This window comes from Amblyomma americanum, chromosome 10 (assembly GCF_052857255.1).
Source record: "Amblyomma americanum isolate KBUSLIRL-KWMA chromosome 10, ASM5285725v1, whole genome shotgun sequence".
NCBI classification, from domain to species: Eukaryota; Metazoa; Arthropoda; class Arachnida; order Ixodida; family Ixodidae; genus Amblyomma; species Amblyomma americanum.
In genome coordinates this window covers 83,847,278-83,868,695 of record NC_135506.1, presented here as the reverse complement: position 1 = coordinate 83,868,695, position 21,418 = coordinate 83,847,278, and the positions used below count along the sequence as shown (strand labels likewise).

Below are 21,418 nucleotides of genomic sequence, written 5' to 3'. Positions count from 1 at the left end.
TAAGTTTCCTTTCGCAGCCCTCAGCAGACAAGTACAACCCCACTAAAAAACAAATGCCTATCACTGAAAACGCACTTTGTCCCTGTCAGGACTGAACGTGGTTGACGGAGGAACGATGCATATTGGCCGTTCACGACATACGTGCGGTATGACTCAGCGGCCGCGTCAAAAGGGCAAGCAGACTCTGAATATTTGGCCTGATAGCGGTGACGAACCTTATTTCCTGAAGCACTGGAGTAGCTGGTTTGCTTTGTAAGAGCGAGGCTAACATTTGTTTCGCGTGACCTTTAAGCTTTACGTGCTGGATATTGTTTTTGTTTTGTATTACTTTAGATGCCTTCAGACTACTATTTCGAGCCTCCTAGAAAGAAGCACATAGTGAGAGTTCTCTCTTACATTTGTTCGTTTGGGCTTGAAAAGATAACTAAAAACGTTCCCGCGAACTGACATTTGTTAGGCTTTGTAATGAAAGTATACGCAAAAATACTGTTCCGCATGCACCACCAATGGCACAACATAGAGGAGCCAATGCTTCCTTCCTGTTGAGCGTGTGATGTAATGGCTTAATTCCACCTCACCGTAGAGCTGAAGCACGACCAGCAGCTCTCCAATGATGTTGGCGAAGCCCACGACGTGATACAGGTACTCCGTAACCAGGACCTCTATGTAGGGGCCAGCCTGAAGTTAGAAAAGATCGTTATTATTTCAAACAGGAGCATCTTGCACACATTAGAATGCTGAAAAGTAAAAGCTCAGGGATAGCGGCGAGAACTGGCAAGGAATCAGCTGCTTACACATTGCCGTGTGGGGAGAACGCCAGCCAGAATATAAATTCAGAGGTAAAAAGCAGTCAACTCTTTAATGAACACACCTGTACACAGAAGCGAAGTAACGGAACTCACGGGTGGCATAATTTTCAGTGTCCCTCGTCGACGTTCTTTTTGAACAAACGTTTCTTGGCGACAAGCTCAGACAATGGAGAATAGCCCTGACGAATGTGCATTTGTGTAATCAAATGCGCATTAATTGCGATCAAGGAAATGGTGGTCGCGGTAAATAACAAACTGGCCCATTGAAGCAAAGCACGAAATCATGACATTCACTCTCCGTGACAACGAATAAAAGTGACTAGGAAACCAGACAACCAAACATCGCTGCATCTAGATGCATAACTAACTTTATTTAAGTGTGAAAAGGCCTAAAAAAGAACGATCGGCACTTTTTCCCTCGAAATGTGCGAAGTAACCCTGATAGTCAGTCTTGTTATTATAATGGAAAGGGCATGCAATGCTTTCATACTCGTCTTCTCTGAACATGAACACAACTACCGCAGTGAAAAAGTTGTAGTGGAGTATTCGCCTCCAGTCCTGTAAGTAGTGGCCTCGAATATTACTGCCAGTGGCAGCCCCTGCAGCTTCCAACGAGTCACTGCAAGATCTCATCCGCACTTCTCTTCCAGCTCTTTTTGGCCCATCGTCTAATTAATGGTGGGTGTCTCGAACCCAGCGTAGATGCGTGAATGAGTGACGTAAAACATTGTGTTAAATGCAAAGTTCTTTGGCAGTCTTAGGCCATTTTAGGTCGACATTAAAGATATTCTTTGTCTTCCGCCATGAAACTTCTGTAACGAGTATTACTGATGTCATTACTGAGGGCTTCAATGATTTATCCGATCCTTAACGTTTCAAATCCTTGTGCATTTCGACGGTGTATTCCTTGAATTGTTGGCTGTTACCTCAAATTCATTTATGTATCGCAGGTAGAGCACATTGATATACAGAAAAGATGGTTTGGTTTGGTTTATAAGGGTTTAACGTCCCAAAGCGACTCAGGCTATGAGAGACGCCGTAGTGAAGGGCTCCGGAGATTTCGACCACCTGGGGTTCTTTAACGTGCACTGACATCGCACAGTACACGGGCCTCTAGAATTTCGCCTCCATCGAAATTCGACAGCCACGGCCGGGATCGAACCCGCGTCTTTCGGGCCGGCAGCCGAGCGCCGTAACCACTCAGCCACCGCGGCGGCTTATATACAGAAAAAAGGCTGTGCATCGCATCGTGTAGCTCGATTTTTGTATTACATCTGCAACATGCGACATCAACAACGACATCTCGCTGGCCTTTCTGTCGGGCCCGCTTTCAAAAAGGTGCCCAGATTCGTACACGGCTACCTCAATCGTATGGACTGTGGCGAGCGTTGTTTTAAATCTGCGGTACGAGAACTCATCACGGCATTCGTGCACTGTCTTTGTCAAATAGAGTTCACCCAAGAGTTAGCAGAGCGCCGATCCTCGCGATTCTTTGATCTCAGATTAGGTGTAGGCGATGGACACCTGTGCTAGTAGTTTGAGCCGAGAGGGAGCAAGCCTCTTCTGTCCGACAAATACGCTCACTGAAATTTCATAAGGAGAGGAACGGTGGACCTCTCTTTCAGAAATGTATTGACAAAGTCATACGCGCACTCAATAAGCGCACCTTAAAGGAGCAGCTTCCCGGGTCGATTAATCTGACTATTCGAGCACCTACTCATTTCAATGGCAGGAAGTCGTCTGAAGAAGGTAAAAAAAAAACATCACACTGCAGTGGTGGTCTAGCGGCTTGAACATCCCCATCGCATGTGAGAGGTGCGGGGTTCAATCCCTCGTGCCCCCGGGTACCCACCGGTGATACAATGAGCACGAACTTCTTCTGGCCTGGTGCTCAGCTTATTCAGGAAGAAATGCTTGGGAAATGGGTCTTTGACACCACCTTGAGCAAACAAAAATGCCTCTTGCCATGGTGCTCTTTGGCCGCAGATGCCATTTCGCCATAACAATTCACCAGCATTATCATAAAAAAATGACGGTCGCTGAACGTATTTAAGCCAAATAGAACCTAGGTGCGCTGGAATTTCGGTTTTTGGTTCGATCTTCGGTTTCCAGGTTTCTCTACTTTCATAGATACCTGGCAGTCCTCATACCACTCCCGGCGCGGTGGTGCCGCGGTTAACCGACGCGCCACTGTCCCGCGATGGTAGGCGCTGTCATCGATGGGGCTTGTGCGACTCACGTTCCTGTCCCTTAGCAGCCTCTCGTGATCAATCATTAACTGAACTATAACCTGGCATGGTAGTCATTTCGTTTACAATCCGGCAGGTAGGCTGTTATGACGTCACAAGGTCACGGGACCTAGTTAGCCTACCTTCTACCTAGGTGGCAGGTGGGCCACCTAAGGTTGCCCACAACGCGGTAGACACACAGAGGGACCGCACACTCCGACAGACAATGGCTTTTCGGCAGCGATGAAGCCTCAGTGCTAGTGCAGTAAAAGAGATTCGATGGAGGTGCGGTCCTAATCGGTGCTACTAAAAAAAAAATGGGCGGTGGTTCAGCTCTGGTTAAACCAGGAGTGACGCGATAGCTACAGCTGGCCGGAACTTGGTCATGTGGCCAACCACATGACGAACCACGTGATCAGCCACGGCGTAGCGCCGCCGGCAGCTTCTCCGCACCACGTGACCAACTACGTGACAGTGTGGCGGCACAGCCACGGTGTGGCAGCGCAGTCACTCTGAAGGCTCGAAACTCTACCGTAATGTTGCTAGCGCTACAAAATAGAGAGCTTTAGTTTCACGTACGTACAGAGTTCACGTACGGAAACGTGAGAAGTCCATGTAGCATACGCGCATGTCGCTTCAAACCCTTTCAGTTGCACGTACGCGGCAGTCGCCGCGCGTTCTTCCTAGCGCCATCTACTGACTGATGAAGACACTGCTGTAGCCACTCTAAGACAAGACGAGTCAAAGCCAATTAGGCCAGTCGAACTGCGTCAGAGCGCTGCTTCGTTAGGCTTGACAGCTGGGAAAAAACCCTTATATCTGAAAAACAAAAGCTATTTGTTGCTTGAAACTTTATTCAAGGGTAAGAATGTGCAAATCAAGGCGAATACAACAGTTTAGAACACGATGTCGCGTCGAGGTATCAGTGACGAAGCTGTTATCGCTCTGAAGCGGCGGGCAGGGCGCCGTCATTTTGTCAACGCTACGTACGAAAGCAACGCAAAGACCGCAACGTAAAAATCTGAATCTCAGTTAGGTATGTGAGACTCGCGCATAGCTTTTGCGTTCTGCGCATGCGCACTGGTTACCCGTAAGAGCTCTACGTACGTGAAGCCTCTACGTACGTGAAACTAAAACTCTTTAATGATTCGTCCTGCTTTCGCGTATGAACAGTCGGAGGAAAAGACCGTGCAACGAGCTGGAGTCCAGCCGTCTTTTTCAGCCTTTGGCAAGCTGTCAAGGCTGTGTAATAACGCTAATGCCTCGGCTAGCTGTCACCCAGAGCGCGCAATTATGCACGCGTTGTCGTCCTCGGCATGCAGTGTAGGAGCCGTCTGCGAAATCTGTCTAAGCAGTGGTAAGAAATATGTTGGCCTGACCAATAGGTGTCTTAGCAAAGGGCTCACGGAGCAGTGGAATAATGCACACCGAACTGTGAAGGGACATCTTAGGGTGCGCTGTCTTAAATGTCCCATACACGTCAGTGAATACCCATTTTCTATCCCTCCACTATCCTTGCTTATAAATAAGATAAATAAATAATGCCCTCTCCTTGCAAAGAAAACGCAGAAAATCACGTGCCATTATAACGAACCCTAAAATATTTTCAGATTAAGATATGACTCATCGATCCAGCACACTGTCGATTACCGGTCAGAAAGCGAATTGCGGTACCTTAATGAACCATGACTGCAACAGTACGTTGTAGCTAGTTTGTAATTTTCTTTTAATTTTTTACATTCTTTTTGCTTGAATATTCTCGGCCTGGTATTTACCGCTACCAATTTTATAGCTTTCCAAGCTCTTGCTCCTTTTGATCGCCCAGAAATTCTACTGCGCCTGTCATCACCTGTCCATGTGGTCGTCGTGTACACTGGTCGTTATTCATCTCAAAATTTGGATTTTTTTGCACTGCCTCATGCCTTCTTACACCAAATATCGGCACTATTGGTTACCTTTTGTTCCTGCACTTCCAAATGCGCTGTACCGCCTCTCTTCGGAATAGAACGAAAAGGTGAACTCAGCGATGTAGTGTTTTTCTCTTCCTGCCTGGTTGCGCAGGTTTTGGGTTGACACTTGTCCTAAAGGAGTTGGCAGTTGTTACGCTGCTGACAGCTAGTGAGAACTGATCGAGATCATGAGAGGAAATTGACTAGAAGGATAACAATAGGGTAAAGCGCATATGTCAGGTTCTCTCAGATCATGAATAACAGTTTACCAATACCCCCAAGAGAAAAGTTTACAACAGCTGTATCTTGCCGGTACTCACCTGCGGGGAAGCAACGTGGAGGCTAACGAAAAGGGTTCAGCATAAGTTGAGGACAACGCAGCCAGCCATGAAAAGAAAAAAAAATTGGCGGTGGTTTAGGTTTCAATAAACCTAAAGGGACGCGGTAGCTACAGCTGGTCGGGTGGGACTTGGTCATGTGAACAACCACATGACAACCCACGTGATCAGCCACGGCGCCGCGCCGACGGCAGCTGCTCCGCACCACGTGACCAACCACGTGACTGCGTGGCGGCGCAGCCACAGGATAGCAGCGCCGCCACAGTGTGGCAGTGCCGCCACAGGGTGGCAGCGCCGCCACGCTGGAGGCTCCAAATGCTACCGTAAGGTAGCTGTCGCTGCAAAATGATAGGTGTTACGTTAATAGACTAGAAGCGGGCAGAGTGGGTGAGGGAACAAACGAGGGTTAATGACATCCAAGTCGAAATCAAGAGGAAGAAATGGGCTTGAGCAGGTCATGTGATGCGAAGACAGACAGGACAACCGCTGGTTATTAAGGTTAACGGAGTGGATTCCAAGAGAAGGCAAGCATAGCAGGGGGCGACAGAAGGTTAGGTGGGTGCATGTGATTAAGTTTGCAGACATAGGGTGGGTGCAGCTGGCAAAATACAGGGTTAATTGGAGAGACATGGGAGAGGTTTTGCACTGAAGTGGGTGTAGTCAGGCTGATGATGATGCTGATGACAAGTTGATATACTTTGTCTAAAGAATGAAAGCAGCACAGTGGAAGTGATGCAAGCACAAGGATGACACACACTAATGGCTCCGTCTAACTTGTCTCGTAATCTGCTTATCCGGCTACTGCCTTGGTTCCTGTGCCTAGTCGCCTACATTCACTGGCTTCGAAAGCGAGTGTAGTGGTATAAGTTTGCGTTCTGTAACGGTACTGCGTTTTCTGTTCCTACAGGAAAAACCACGTTGACGCATAGAGCTGCCACGCTAGCGTAGATTGCAAATTTTTTACGCCTACCTCTACTTAGCAGAAGAATCGAATTGCAATAAACGTGACAAAGTGGTATTTAATTTCCGGCATCTGTGATTCTTCTGCGTCTAATAAAAAGCGTTGACTTTACCGCAAGCACGTCATGTGATCGTAGCACGGTAAGCGGGAAGCAAACTTTCGTCTGTTACGGGAGGTTCTGGTGAGAAGATAGAATAGCGCATCCATTTCTTAACTTCCTTAAAACACGCAGCTTCGATTTTTTGTCCCTGTGTGTGGCTAAATATTTCCACTGACATTGTCTGTGTTTTGTACACGTTTAAATCCCATATACTTTGAACATAATACATGTGCCCAACACAAGGTGTTTAAACGTCTCTGCCTAAACTTTTCTTCATGATTGTCATTATAATCTCAAATCTACCCTTTAGCCTGTTTCTTGGAGGAGAGCTTGCATTAAAATATGAATAATGAATCTTTGGGCAGAATAGGCGAATGCGTAATAGTTAACTTCAAACCGATACATTAGATTTTGGTTTTGGCATATCTCCTTGCGGAACTTAGGGTAGTGGAAATGACAGTGACATTACTGCAGCCCTTAAAAGTCTCATTGATGGATGTAAACTTTTTCCCGTGATGAACCCTAGAGGTGAATAGTGCAACATAGTGAATCATTGTTTTCTAAGAAAGCATAGTGGATCTTATCCGCGTCACTTCTGGAAATGACGCCATAGCATGTACCAGTCTTCATGAAATAGAAAGTGAAAAGGCGCTATGGAAGGACATAACTGGTAATATAAAAACATGAATTCTGTTGGGGTGCATGTGTAAAAAGACTAAAACGAATAAAAAGACTAAACCAATATTTGTATTCCTGATGTGTCCCCCTGGAAAAGCGTCCAAACTGGCCGTGCGATTCACGAGGGTGGCGTAGACGCAGCTCGCGAGCAGGCAGACGGCCGACGTGACTCCGTGGTCCGTGCGCTTGTTGACGTGAGAGTGCGGGAACTCCTCGCCGACCACTTCCACCACCAGCTCAGTCGTGAGCAGCTGCACAGAGCACGTGGAGAAGCACGTTCCGTTGTTCAACGCCAAAACACGTGGTAAAAGCTACGGAGAACGCCGCACGCAATACATCACGATTCTTCGAATATTGCTGCTGTGGACGGGCATTTTAGCTATTCATTCCACTGCGCCGAGACAATCTGTATTCATTACATAAAAAAGAACTAAAGCAAACATTTGCGAAACATATCATGAAACAGGGTTAGCTGCTGAGCTTAGCAGTGATTCTGAATACACGGCACCTAGAAAGTTCCAAGTTACAGAACGGTGTCAAGTAATCTTGACCGCACAAATCCTGACCACTGAGTGCGGTGAAAAATCGTAAACCATGGGGGAGGTGGACACTGTAAGAAGCAGAATAAGAAGCTGCTCCTAGCTTGTTGTTTAATTCCGGTCATGCTGGTGGTCATCTCAGTACAAGTGTATCCGAGCTACAATTAAGCTCTCCAAAGAAATAAAAGCTGACAATAAACGAATGCGTTTAGATTGCTTTCTTACAGCTCTATACTTATAGATTTCTGCCAATAATTTCAGCGAAAAATGAGAGAATATAAAAAATGCTCTTCTGCGGCAACATCAGAGATTGCGGCTGCTTGGACAGGGCACGCTCGGGTGGCAATTGTGGGAAGATCCCATGAAGGGCAGGCATTTAAACAGAGGGCACAGTGTGGTGTCACTGCACGTTAAACAATACCAGGTGGTCGAAATTATTCCGCAGCTCTCCTGTACGAGGCCTCTTTCTCTGCTCTTTAGTTCTCTCCCTCTTTCACTCCTTCCCTCACCGCGCCGTTCGCGTGTCCAGCAAGAGTGAGGGACTACTGCGTCTTCCGTGTCCTGATAATCGGTTTATGTTACATATGTTTATTACGTACCGAGTAATCGAGCTCATTGCACGCCAAGGTTTTTAAGAACACCGAGTGCCGTAGGTAAGTGAAGCGCACTGAATGCTGTTGACAGTCGTGTCGCCTACTCTGCAGCATTTTCTTCACTCTGTAGAGTTACTCTATTCTAAAATACCAATTAGCTGAGATTACAAATTAATGCTTCGGGAATACTGAGCATTTGAAAGTTATTGATGCTTATGAAAAACCATAGACTGAAATATTTGAAGCAAGGTACCATTGGTCTTATTGCTTTTCTGAAAAAATTTCGCGGAATACCAGAATCATCGCATGTGAGCGTATTTATTTTAGCGCCCCACGACTAGCTCTCCATGAACAATATCTACTCGTCTGCGGAGTACTGTACCCTAAAACACTTTGAGTTCGCAGTGGCAGGAATATAAGCGCCAGGTGCTTAAATTCGAGCTAAAAATATGCGTAAATTATCCCATGACGTAGACATTTTAGTCTGCGGTTTTACAAGACGATTCGCAACACCAGAACTGACGTTTTCCCGAAGCGAATATTTTTAAAAAGTTATCTAATTACTCTCTACTATTTAACCGAAATTGCCAAAATAAAAAAATTACTGCACACTAACCCACACGACTGTAAACAGCACAGGATGGGATTCACGTACCAAGGACACCCCGCATAAATTTCTTAAAGCGTGGTTGCATTTTGCCTTAGTACTTATTATAACGAACCAATTACCCATACAAAAGTGTCCTATGGCCGGCTATAGAATTTTGGCCCAAATAGCTATAGACCTTTCCTATTTCTCTCTATAGCTGTCTATACAGGCTGATATATTTTTCTACAGAGAGCTTAAGACAATTGTATGGTTCGAAAGCTATAGCTTTAGTGGCATAGATTTTTCAATAGCTGGCAATAAGCACCTCTATGGGTGCTTATAGACGTTCATAAAAGGCCATAGACGGACATAGCTTTTTCCATAGACACTCATAGGACTTTTTTGTATGGGTATAGCGCTTTTTCTATTTTACGCCAGGAATAAAAAGAGTTCTTCCAATGCATCTCTAATATGAAGGCGCACTAGCGGAGCTAGATTCTGACATCTAAATTCTACACTTCCTGATACGAATTTGAGGGGCCTTAAGCTGAGCAGCTCAGCCTTAACGGAACGGCGCGATAGCGTTAATGGGCCCGCTTCAGCGGCCTAGGGTACTCTTTTTATGCCATTTCGCAGACACGGGCGTGGTTCTTTATTTCATTTTTTTGTCGTTTTTATCGTGACTGGTTTTGTGTTTATTATCATTACTGTTGATTTACCATGAGACACAGAAGGCCTCCCTTCAACCAAGTCGAACGAACATTCCTCAGTGGTCAAGCGGTGTACCCGGTTCGAATCGCGGATGGATCGTTTTTGTTTTCAGGACAGTTGCTTTTACTTCTTCAGGGGCACTATGTAGCTGTGATGCAATGAGGTCACGATGATTTAAACCAATGAGGAATTGTGCAGTAAAGTCATCACTGTTGTAATCTGTAACCGTTGCGTTATGTTTGAACTACCCGCGCGAGGCAGTGCGGTTGTGGCATTGCGACCCTCTCGACCAATCCGTATTCCTCGAAACTCCATCAGTGCCAACACCGACATCGAGTTTTCCGTTGAAGGAGGCCCTTAATGCTATCGCGCTATAAGACACAATGCGTCAAAAATTACACAGGATGGTTTCAAGTGTGAAACAAGAATGTTTGTGTTAGCTATGGTGAAAGAGCAACGAGTTCTTCTAGTTTTCTGGATTAAACTAGGCGGCTCCTCTCCGATGCTGAGGTGAACGTTTTTCAACATGCGTAGCTTAGTGCACTATGCCCCATGCTCATAGTCTGGGCGGGTTTCTTATACACAGGCTGGCACAGCCGACAGCAGAAGCGTCAGCAGCCAACGTCTGCGCTGCGGATGGCGCCGACGCCGATGGCGCATAACTTGGGAACGAGCTGTTACAGAGCTCATGGTCTGAAAACCTTCCATTTGAAGACGGGATTTTTTTTGTAGGAAACAGACGACGAGCACATGCAGATGCCAAGGCAGATGGGGCAGCAACCGCCAACAACCGCTAACAGTTCAGACAGGAGACTCGTGCGTGGGCGATCAGCTTTGTTGAAGAAGGGCGCCTGCCACTGGCTGTTTATCGTCTCCCTTACAGTGTGTCATGCGGACGGTGCCGACGCCGACGGCGAAAAAATTAGGAAAAATCTGAGAAGAGCTAACGTTGTAGAATATTTTTATCAAGATGTCTCATGAACTTCTCCATGTCATGCCTTAGCAAGCAAAATATTTTGATGATGTTGAAGAGATATTTCTGGACGTAAATAATATGAAGTCAAGTAGAATGTGCAGATTCCAACATGGTATTGACTCCGGCAAGAAAAAAGGATAAAAACTAAAAAAAAGAAAATGAGCGGTAGTTTTAGCGACCTTTCAAGATTGTTGCCTCACTTTAGCGTGACCAATGGCAGTGGAACTCAACCAATGCTTCCCTAGTGTGTGTATTACTTTCTATGTGGTAGTTTTACTAGGTAACAAAAGATTACTTTTCCTGCCAGTTCTCGCGCCCATCTAAAGGTAGGTGTAACGTTGGTGTTTGATTCACGAGAATGTTTCCCTCGGGGCTATTCACCTTCGCGGCCAGCAGACCGGTGAAGCTCGAGTGAGGCACTTTTTTATGGTTACCTGACTGAGCATTCTGTCTGAACACAATAGGACTTAGGGATTTTCGCAATTGACTCCGCACATTATTCTATAGCAAGCGATATGGCAAATTTAAGCCCAAATTTGCAAGCGTTTCTAAGCAAGGGTGAAGGTGCCTTCTTGAGCGCTTGTGCAAAATGTGACTGACACGGAACAAATGCAAACCTTGAAGTGCCAGGCATAAACCCTGTAATTGTTGGTTCAGCCAATAAATACAAAGTTGTATCCGGGACCTTTATTGCGCCATGTTCTGTGAAGAAAATGCTCACTGCCTGGTATATTTTTCAGCTCGGCGAGGTACCAATCCTCATGAAGCACGTAAAACGAGTTAGGCAAGCAGAGGTACCAATTCACGCTGCACGGGAGGTTGATGCAGATATCGCTGTTCTCAATTTCTTCCTCTTTACATCGTTTACACAGAACACTGCAGCTGAGTTGATACACAGTTCGTTTGCCGGACAAAGAATAGTTGAGTGCATTTAGACCACGCTCAAAGGGGAGATGGAGGGCTGGCGCACTTAAGAGAGGTGCGCTCACTGTAAGAAAAAAAAAATTGTGAGCAAAGGGAACGAAAGGCTTGGCAAATGTCACACTACGAGTGGACATATTAACAGTGAATGAAGTAAGGAAGGGACAAAAAATTCACCGGACATTCACGCTTGTGGCCAAACAAATTTCGGTGATAGCTGGGATGGGGTGAAATGCGGATGTAAGTCAAAGTGGTTAGATGTGCCCTGTTTGCTAATGAGTATGCCTACTCTACAGAAGTTGGGACAGCAAACGATGTGGAGGGAGCGTCGTTCAGAACAATAAGCGGTCTGCCTTGGAACGGGCTCACGGCGACAGCTGGCAATTCGGCCTCTAGGTCACGGCGGCTCATAACACGGCCTGCATGGCTTGAACCTGCACCGCTGCTATCTTTGTTTGAATGGCACAAGGATTCCTGTAGCGATTGCAGCGGTCAGAGCTGCTTAGTTAGTTTGCAAAAACCGTATATCCAAGAATGTTCTAGGCTATATGTGACTAGATCAAACGTACCTGCGCCCTTAGGAACACTGCTGCTATTTGCCGGACGACTACTCCTTTGAGGCTCCACTTTTGGCGTTTCCAGGAGGCAGCAGCATTCTGCTCAGTCTCAGCGCCACTAGTTATATCATTGCATGTGCCCCGATTTATGTATCTCAGTAGTATTTAACGACCAGAGCTTTACTCTCCGGACACGCACTGTTTGTCTGTTCGCTTAAGTCTAACACCACAGAGCTCTTTGCTCAACCAATGTATTCATGCTGAGTAATATAACATGCGATCTCTGCCGTGCTCGCCAATAGCATGTGTGCGCCTTGTCTATATCTTAACGTTCTAAAGCCACGAAAAGTGTCGGGTTGTTTCTCGCGCCACTCCCAATACAACATTTGGAAATAAGCAAGAATTATATCTGTGTCTTTGAAACAAGTTGAGTATAGGTTTTTGAGGCACATGCCTTCAGAGGGGCGCCACATACCAAAGGTCCGAGCCCTGTGAAGGCGAGAAATAGGAGGAACAACACCAGAAGAGCGCCGGTCGTCTCGGTCGAGAGCAGCGCCTGTGGAATCTCAATAAAGGCCAAGTCCTGAACGACGTCTGCGCAGGGTAGAATGCGAGAGACAGAGAAAGCGAGCTTGAGAATGCCCAGCATTCGTTTCAAGACAGACTCGGCAAATCTGCATAATAAGGTAGCGGGGCTGAGAGGCACATCACTTATTGTATTTCATAGCTCTCGTTAAGACGCACGTTAAGCATTAAGCTGAGTGCCACCGATAGCGGCAGGAATTATGTTCTTTGACAACCACTGTGTTTGTTTGCTGATATCGCCTCCGCCGAGCTCATTCTTTGAGGGCATAGCTTTCGCAATAAAGTGTTTCTTTTAGAAGTCTTTCGCCTACTACCTGACCGCCGGACTGCTGTCAATATTTGTGACGGAACGTAATTTTGTGCCGTGGGATTCTATGATAAGTCTTTTTTTTTTGCAGCCACAGCTACAATCTCTCCATGTACTTCGTTATCTGTGCGGCTGGACCTGAGCAGTTTTTGTTCGAATGTGATATGCGAATGAAACCACCAGATGTCCAGTTAGCGCTTTTCCAGTCTTTTTTCTTTTTGTTTCCGCACTAAGTATCTTTCTAAAAGGTAATACCGACTAGCTCAAAGTTCTACTTCGCTATCAACATCTCTAGCTCCGTTTCTTTATGTCGAGGCAGGGTAATGAGGCATGTCTTCGCGAAGAGCTTTTTTCCGTCGAACTCTTAGTTACCAGCCAATGCGGCATTACTTACTGCTGCCCATGATCTGGTCAATCTCGAGGCCCGTCTTGTGGCCGTAGCTGCCGAGCATGAAAAATATGACCGACGCTGTGCCGAAACAAGTTAGCGCATCGACCACCAGGATGTAAACGAGGTCTCTGCGTCACAGAAAAATAGAAATATAAACTAAAGCCTCCAGCAAAGGAATGCGAGTTTCCGGTGACAGCTCAAAATTTTCTTTTCTCCTTTACAATGACTGTACAAACACATAAAGCAAGTACTGGCCGCAAACTTCATGCCATGACTTGATGATGATGATGATGATGGATTTTTATGGCGCAAGGGCATCTATGGCCAAAGAGCGCCATGACACAAGGTATTTTTCAAATTCTCAAGGTGGGGTCGAAGACCATTTCCCAAGCATTTCACCCTAAATAAGCCGAGCACCAGACCAGGGGAAAGGCCTGTACCCATTGTATCAGCGGTGGGTACCCGGCGGCACTGGGGATCGAACCCCGCACCTCCCGCACGCGAGGCGGATGCTCAACCACTTGGCCACTGCTGCGGTGACTTGCCATGACTTGTGTATTAAGCTTCGTGCATTGTTACTCCGCAAAGGCGTAAAGAGATCTGCGGCGCCAATTTCATCACGGACTGGCTGTACCAAAACGGAATGCTTGGCAGACGGCAGCGCTGATGTTGGCGAGGACAGAGTAACGACATGGTTGGAGCAAAAACGTAAATAAAACTAGCACATAGAAGAGATAGAGAAAACACTACATGAAGCTCAGTTAAGTCCTCTAGTTATGACCATAGGCAGATGGTGTAGACCATGGCACAGAGTAGGGCCCTTGTCATATGCAGTGGAGTCTTCTGTGGAGTGCGTATTTTTCACCTATTTCTGCAACTATGCAAGAACAATCAGCCAAATTCTTAGTCTCCCTATCATGCAGTTTTTATTTATTTACACTGACATCTCTGAGATAATTTATTCGCGCTTGAAGGTGCCGCGATCGTAACCAGAGTGGTACATCGTAGCCAAAAACTTCACGTTCCACCAAAAGGTCAAAGGTGAGGTTGTCTGGACACCCCTAGATGGCTGATAAAAGACGTGCGGGCAAGGAGTGGGCGATGTTGCATGTGGTCACATGTGGCGGCTAGTACTCCTAGTGTGTGTATTTCGGTAGAGGTTGGGAAGACTGCAGATGGTGGCACCACAGTCACTGCCTTTTCTCCACCCCTGGCAAATGCATAAAGGTAAAACAGCGCGCAATGACTGTATGAGCATAGCCCCACTGAGGCACTCACATGAAGAAGTTGTTCTGGAAGGAATTGTGGGCGCTGATGAAGCTGATGCCGTAGCCCCCGAGACCAGTGCCGAACGCGGCGAAGGCGATCACGTCTTGCCACATCTGTGCGAAAATAAGAAACGAAAACTGGACAATTATACCCATTTTTTATTGCTTGCATGTTGCAACTTCGAGAACCTGGAAGTTTACATGCTCACAATAAACTGAGGTTAGCCTGTGTCGATAAATTACCACTTTATAACGACGATGAAGCTACTTTATCTGAAAACAGAACATTTATATGCAGGAAAAGGCCAAAAATTTAGGTACAAATGTGGCCATCTCCAGCCGATTTCGAATTAAACTGCAACGCGTAGTCTGTTTTCTTTGCCCGGTTCCCAGAGGTTGGGCTGCATCGTTGCAGACTCCCAAATGGCGACGACACGACACGCGTTTGAATCGAGTGTTAAAAAAATTGGCAGTGGCTTAACTGTGCTGACCGTAGAATTCAGCAAAAAGCAAGCATGCTTGCTAAGCCTCTAAGGCCCTTCCTTGACAGCTCCTCCACAGGCTCGCGACAGCAGTTTTATGTATATACATACACGACCACGTGCCTATGACGCGGTATTGCATGGTCTTATGGCACCTCCATCTGATGCAATCACCTGGCTTCATATCACCCTATCTGATGTTCTTAAGGTGTAAGGTCAACCCAAGGGCCATCTACTGTCAAAGGTCAACTGAAGGTGAGGAGTCAGGGGTTCGACATTAGAACTACCACATATGGTCATACACGGCTATCGTTGTTTGGGCTGAAGTCGTTCAACGTCGGTGTGCTGCCTACCCGAAGAGTGATTTACGTACCGTAGTAAAGCTTTTCGCTTCAAAAATATCTGCAAGCAGTTTTCTGCGTCTTTTGCAATCGGACATACAACTTTGTCCGTAAAGTTGCGAGCCTGAGTACATTAAAAAATGCGTTTGACATTGAAATCAACCGTGCAGCATTCTTCTAATAAATAGTCTCCGTTGCAGTCTACACAGAGCTTCCAACGCTTCTTGAGGTCTTGAAAACAGTTGGAAAACGCTTCTGTCAGGGTGGTCAGCTAGCTCCTTTGTCGTGGCGCCTTGAATAGCCTCCATGTTCCCGAACAAGCGATCTTTTAGGGCTCTCTTCACACAAGGAAACCGGAAAAAATCGCACGGGGAGAGGTCAGGTGGCAATGGCGGATGGGGAACTACAGCATTGCGGTGCTTACCGACAAATTTTGTCACGTTGAGAGAAGTGTGCGGCCTTGCGTTATCGTGGAGAAGGCTACATTGTTCAGATGCCCATAAGACAAGGCGACGGCGTCGCAGTGCATCACGCATGTGTTGGAGCACGCGGATATAAATCTCCTGATTCACCGTCGGCCCTTGTGGGGCAAACTCATGGTGTATGAATCCTCTCGCATCTAAAAAAACTATCAGCATCGCCTTTGTTTTGCCTTTCTGTAGCCGCACCTTTCTCGGCGCCGGAGAGCTCTTGGACCGCCATTCGGCGCTCTGCCTCTTTGTTTGAGGATCGTATTGAAAACACCATGTTTCGTTTTCGGAAATGATGCTGTCGACGAATGCAGCATCCTTCTCTGCCTCGGAGAGCAAATCAGCGCTCACTGATGCCGGCGTATCCTTCTGGCTCTGTGTGAGAGAGTGCGGGTGAAAGTCTGGCATTCAGCTTTCGTTTCCCCAAGTTCTCACGCAAAATTGGGAGGCATGCTGAGTTACTAATGCCAAGGACATCTGATAGCATGCGGAATATAATCATGCGGCCTTGCTGTACGATTTCCCTGATCCGAGCCACATTGGTTTCATTCCGTGAGATTGAAGAGCGCCCCTGCATTGTGTCGTCTTCCACCGACGCTCTCCCTGAAACGAACCTCTTGTGACATTCGAAAACTCGCGCCAGCGATTATGTATCGGTGCCGTAAGTGTCGCGAAGGAGATCATACGCTTGTGTGGCTGTCTTGCCAAGCTTCACACAGAATTTTATGTTTACACGCTGTTCGAGATGGACGTCCATCTCTCGGCATTCACTCACAGGGGAATGTACAGACGACTTGTGACAAGGTATTTTTTAACATGTAGTGCCATCTAGCAGCTGCCACCGCAATTAACATAAATTGCTCAGGTTAGCCCGAAAAGATGGCGCTACACATGCGCACCAACATTTGTTTTGAGGAATCATTTGTAGAGAAGAAAATATATCAGTCTCGAAACTTTACGGACAAAAGTTCTATATCGACTTTCCCTGAAAGAGCCATAGGAGAGATTTTTACTGAGAAGCAAAATTGTATGCAGTTCTCAACGTCCCTGGCTGGACAAGTTGAAAGCAAACCACTACTGCAAGCACCCATCTGCCACTTCCTACGCTCAGTTGGTGCCTTGCGGAAGCGGTCCGCGCGTGGGTCACACAGACGCGTTTGTTTTCAGCATGGAATAAGATTTCAGGCGGTTTTTGTGCAACACATAAATTATACCCCCAATCGCTAGAGGGCGCCGCGTTTTGTGAAAACGGCGAATTGATGTTGCAGAGAAGAGTCCTTAGGGAGAGTAGACAAGCCTACCAACTGTGCAACGTGAATCACTGTTCGATTTCAAAAGAGGAACCACTATCGTGAACAAGATGCAGACGTTACCAATTTAATAATTGTCATCGTGAAGTGATTTTTCCACCGCGATACAGTTTCTGAATGTTTCGAAAGGTTATAAGTTTGCACGACGATGGACCAGAAGCATGGCGTTACGCAAAAGTCGCTTTGCTATAATTAATAATTGAGCTATTCGCATTTAACATAGAATGATGTCACAACTTGGCCTGAAAGGGATGCGCGCTTCAGTATTTATTCTTTGTATCAAGGGAAAGTGTTCTCTGGAATCACGTACTAAACTCACTGAAATATAATATGGCAAAATGCTTTTCGAAACGTGATCATGAATGGTAGGAGCCCGCTTTCAAGTAGTCTCTTCGGATTCTTGTCACCTTTCATCTCCCACTTTGTACTTGCTGATGATGACATCTTGGTAACAAAGCTAAAATCTTCTTACAAAACTCCGCTAGCCTACACAAAACCGGCAATTCTGAACAGTCTTCGCCGACACCCTCTCGTGTTCTTTACGCGTGACCCTTGCGTAAAATCAGTCCCTTAGTATGTAACGTATGAAATCCCCTAAAATTCTCCCCAATTAGGAGTCGAGGCTCTTGAACGTATCCATAGGGTGCGTTGTGGAACATGTTTAGCACATTAATTGAAGGGAATATGCTTGGAAGCTATTATAATATCGTTGCATTACGATTAAGAACCTCCAGGGCGGCGGATTCGCTTTGGCCTTCTGCTACTGACCCAAGGTCGCAGGATCGAATCCTAGCCCGGAAGCCTGATTTCGATGGAGACCAGAGAATAACCGTGTGCTGCGCGACGTCGGTGCACACAAAGCACTGCACGTGGTTTAAATGAATCTTACCGCTGCACTGTGGCGTCTCCAGCCCGTGTGTCACTTCGGGAAGTTAAATCACATATATCAAGTATTCTTATCACTATGGATGAAGAAAATGGGTTATTTTACTTCGAATTCTTGCCCAATCTTTGAATTAGAAGCCGCATAACCTATTTGGGCTCGTTGCTCGGCCATGGTTGCCACGAAATAAGCGCTGAAAACACAAAGACAACAAAAAGATTACTAAGGGCACTTACAGCTTCTTGCGTGCTTTGAATGCGAAAACATTATTTCGTTTGTTTTTATTTTTCTCTTCCTTTGCAATAATACACCTTCTGATTAGCATGCCGTCGTAAGGCAACGCACACACTAGATTCACCTTTGTTCTCCAAGAAGGCACGCGGTTTTGCGGCCTGCGGGTGCTTGCCTCGCAATCTGAAAGTTCTGGGTTTAATTTCTGGCACGTTCGGAATTTTTATTTTTTGTTTGATACCATGCTGACGTCATATGGAATTTTTGGGACCACTGCTGTTGATCAACGCCAACGCCGGGTTTTGTTGCCGATGAGTCAAACGATGCTTTCGCATAAAAACGATAGGAGTTCAGTGTGCTCACTTCCAGCTTTCCATTATTCATACGAGGTGTCACTATTCACAGCTTGTGATATCTGTACGGCCTTCATTTCGCGAGATATCTTTTCGGGAGAAACATTTCAATCTTGAGCGTTATTTGTGAAACCCGCTGAAACAATCATGATTAAGCGACCATTCCGAAACTGCTTCCGACTCCGCTTTCCCAGTAAACAAAAAAAGAGTCCGAAGCGCGTGTCGTTCACCGGCAGAGATGCGAACGATTCCAGCTTCCAAATAGGCAGCTGGCCGATGCCTCGGAAGGCGCCCTCACGGAAGATGGTTCCAAGGAAGAGCCCAACCAGCAGGGAACACTTGGCAGCAGCCAGAAAGTACAGAGACTGGACCAATACGATGTCATATTCAGTACGGAATCATCGTTTGAAAATGACATACGCAGAAGTGTACACACACAAGCAGAAATAAGCTAGTGTAGGACCGCAGCGGTGGCCAAGTGCTTGAGCATCCGCCTCGCATGCGGGAGGTGTGGGGTTCGATCCCCATTGCCGCCGGGTACCAACTGGTGATACAATGAGTACAAGCTTTGCCCTGGTCTGGCGCTCGGCTTATTTCGGATAAAATGCTTGGGAAATGGGTCTTTGACCTCACCTTGAGAAGTCGAAAATACCTTGTGCCATGGTGCTTTCTGGCCATAGATTTCCTTGCGCCATAAAAGTTCACAATTATGGTCAGAAATAAGCTGGTGGAAACAGAGGAGACGGAGCTGAGCGATTATAGCTGGACTTGAATTGAATTGTATTTCATTTCTGAATATTTTTACAGAGCACACTGTTTAGCGTAAGTCGCATCCCCTGCTTGCTAACGTATACCGCAGGCCACGAGCCAACAAGAATTTTGAATGACATTCCTGTCCACACCGAATTCCTATGTCGGTCTGTGAGAGTACCATCGATGTGAATCAAAGAGTGGGTGCAGTGCAAACAACGCCCTCAATGGACGCGTGATCCGTGTCAGCGTAGTAGTGGGCGAGTAAATAGGTTAAAGGTTGCAACACAGGCGTCACACTCGCTTCTTGGCCCCACAAAGAGGGAGAAGGATCTGGATGATTAAATTTTAGTCACTCTCTGTACCCATAGAATCCCTCATGCTACAAGCGTAGTGAATGCCCTCCGGGCTTGATCCGCCGACCGGCTAACCCTTATAAAATTGTCTAAAGCCAGTCTATAGATGTCCATAGACTCCATTGCCTTCCTATAGATAATTCTTTTTGTCTATTCATTGTCTATAGCCAGTGTATAGACAAAAGCCTACTAAAAGTGTATGGCCATAAATCTATAGATTCTCTATAGACTGTCTATAGGATTTGTATTGCCTATAGACTGTTATTTAGGATTTGTCTATAGAGAGTCTACAGACTTTATAGATAGAAATCTATGGAAGTAAAAAATTCACTTCGCTTAGACAGTTAGAATACGGATAGTCTATAGACTGCCTAAAGAATTTTTTGCAAGTGAAGACCCTAGCCAGATCCCGAGAGCCTAGGTACAACTCACGTGTCGCATCTTGGGCAATGCGTCTCTGACCAGCGCGAAGAGGCCTGTCAACAGGACGACCGACATCATTACCGTGTTCATCCGCAGGCCCCAGAGGTCACGCACGCTGCTTCCGAGTCCCAGCATTACGTTGCTGCGCATCGGTAACCGTGGTGAAGGCGACAGGAGTGCTCTAACACGGGCGCGGAACGCGATATCTGTACAATGCGCAAACTGTGGCAAAAACTGCCATTTGACGTAGCTGGCGTGCCATTTTAAAAAAAAATATCAACACAACAACAGAACAAAAGAAATCACCGAGGCGCGTCTACGTAAGGGCAGTATCCGAGGCCTATCATATCTAAGAAGGAACACACATGTGTAAGTGACCCATAAGTTATGCTGCATGAAATTAAGTTTCGATATCTAAACATGCCTCATTAATTTCTTCTATTTTACTGCTGTTTTGAGTATGCGCATTTTCAGAGCGTACAGTCGTGACAAATATGAGAGGGAACAAATCTTGAGCATTCATTTTCATTATCTCCCCATAGTTATTCTCGATCAGCACTGTCTTTTCTGTTTTCTCACTTTTTTTCTTTTTGGTATATAACATCCAAAGGTCCTTCGTAAATTTATTGCCGACATAACCAGAAAATCGGCGATTTTGTGCAAAATTTTGTTCCCTCTCATATTGCTAACGACTGTAAGTAGTCGGCGTTTTGTGAAAAAACGCTCAGTTGATTCTCATCGCCTCTGGTGTTTCTTCTTTCTGCGTCCTTTTTCTTGTGCGCTGTTTTCTTTCTTTATACTCACCTGGCAAACTGCGACATCTACGGATACTACAAGGTGGCTGTACTACCAAATACCAAAACGCACCGACTATAGGTGGCGCCCGCATAAAAGCCCATCTCGAACGGTAAATTACAGGAAAACCACGTGACTCGCACCGACATAGAAACTTGAGCTCTACTGCCTACGTCTTTTCTTATTGAGTGCAACGTACGCAAGAAATTCAGGGGCCCAAATATACTGTGGCGTTACTAAGGTCCTGTGTCGCGGTGCCATGCTGAAGAGCTTACGACGAATTTCTGATCTTTATTTGCTCTCGTTGAGTCGCGTTATTTTTGGTACCATTCTTAACTTAGTTTTCTTTAATGTTATTTATTGTTACATATAAGGAAAGCTGGGGCTGATAGCTCGAGGACTAAGAGAAGCTGTGGCTTTAATTAGTACCACTTTCTAATCACACTGATTAGCACAGAGGAGCATTCGTACTAGGCAACGTGATACCAGACGAACCTGCCTCAATGGCCTCAGGGCAGCCTGCA

The 21,418-nt window shown here is 46.2% G+C and overlaps 1 protein-coding gene across 1 annotated transcript; it reads right to left on the bottom strand.

The window, feature by feature from the left end:
* Positions 1 to 347: 347 nt before the first annotated feature.
* Positions 348 to 20,249, bottom strand: LOC144108486 (sodium- and chloride-dependent neutral and basic amino acid transporter B(0+)-like). The gene is made up of 8 exons (XM_077641708.1): positions 20,109 to 20,249; positions 18,801 to 18,935; positions 14,511 to 14,614; positions 13,236 to 13,360; positions 12,425 to 12,543; positions 7,186 to 7,314; positions 579 to 678; positions 348 to 361 (listed from the first exon to the last, which is right to left on the bottom strand). Exons 1-8 carry the CDS (start codon positions 20,247 to 20,249, stop codon positions 348 to 350), a joined length of 867 nt encoding a protein of 288 aa, XP_077497834.1.
* Between the last annotated feature and the right edge of the window lie 1,169 nt (positions 20,250 to 21,418).

What these genes read in the sequence shown, in the direction of transcription:
- LOC144108486 (XM_077641708.1), bottom strand. Translation starts at nt 20,249, where the DNA reads ATGCGCAGCAACGTAATGCTGGGACTCGGAAGCAGCGTGCGTGACCTC. An exon ending in TTCCAGAACAACTTCTTCAT is followed by an intron (nt 13,361 to 14,510) that starts GTGAGTGCCTCA and finishes TCTGTGACGCAG; the next exon opens with AGACCTCGTTTACATCCTGG. An exon ending in GCTGCGTCTACGCCACCCTC is followed by an intron (nt 679 to 7,185) that starts GTGAATCGCACG and finishes TTCTAACTTCAG; the next exon opens with GCTGGCCCCTACATAGAGGT.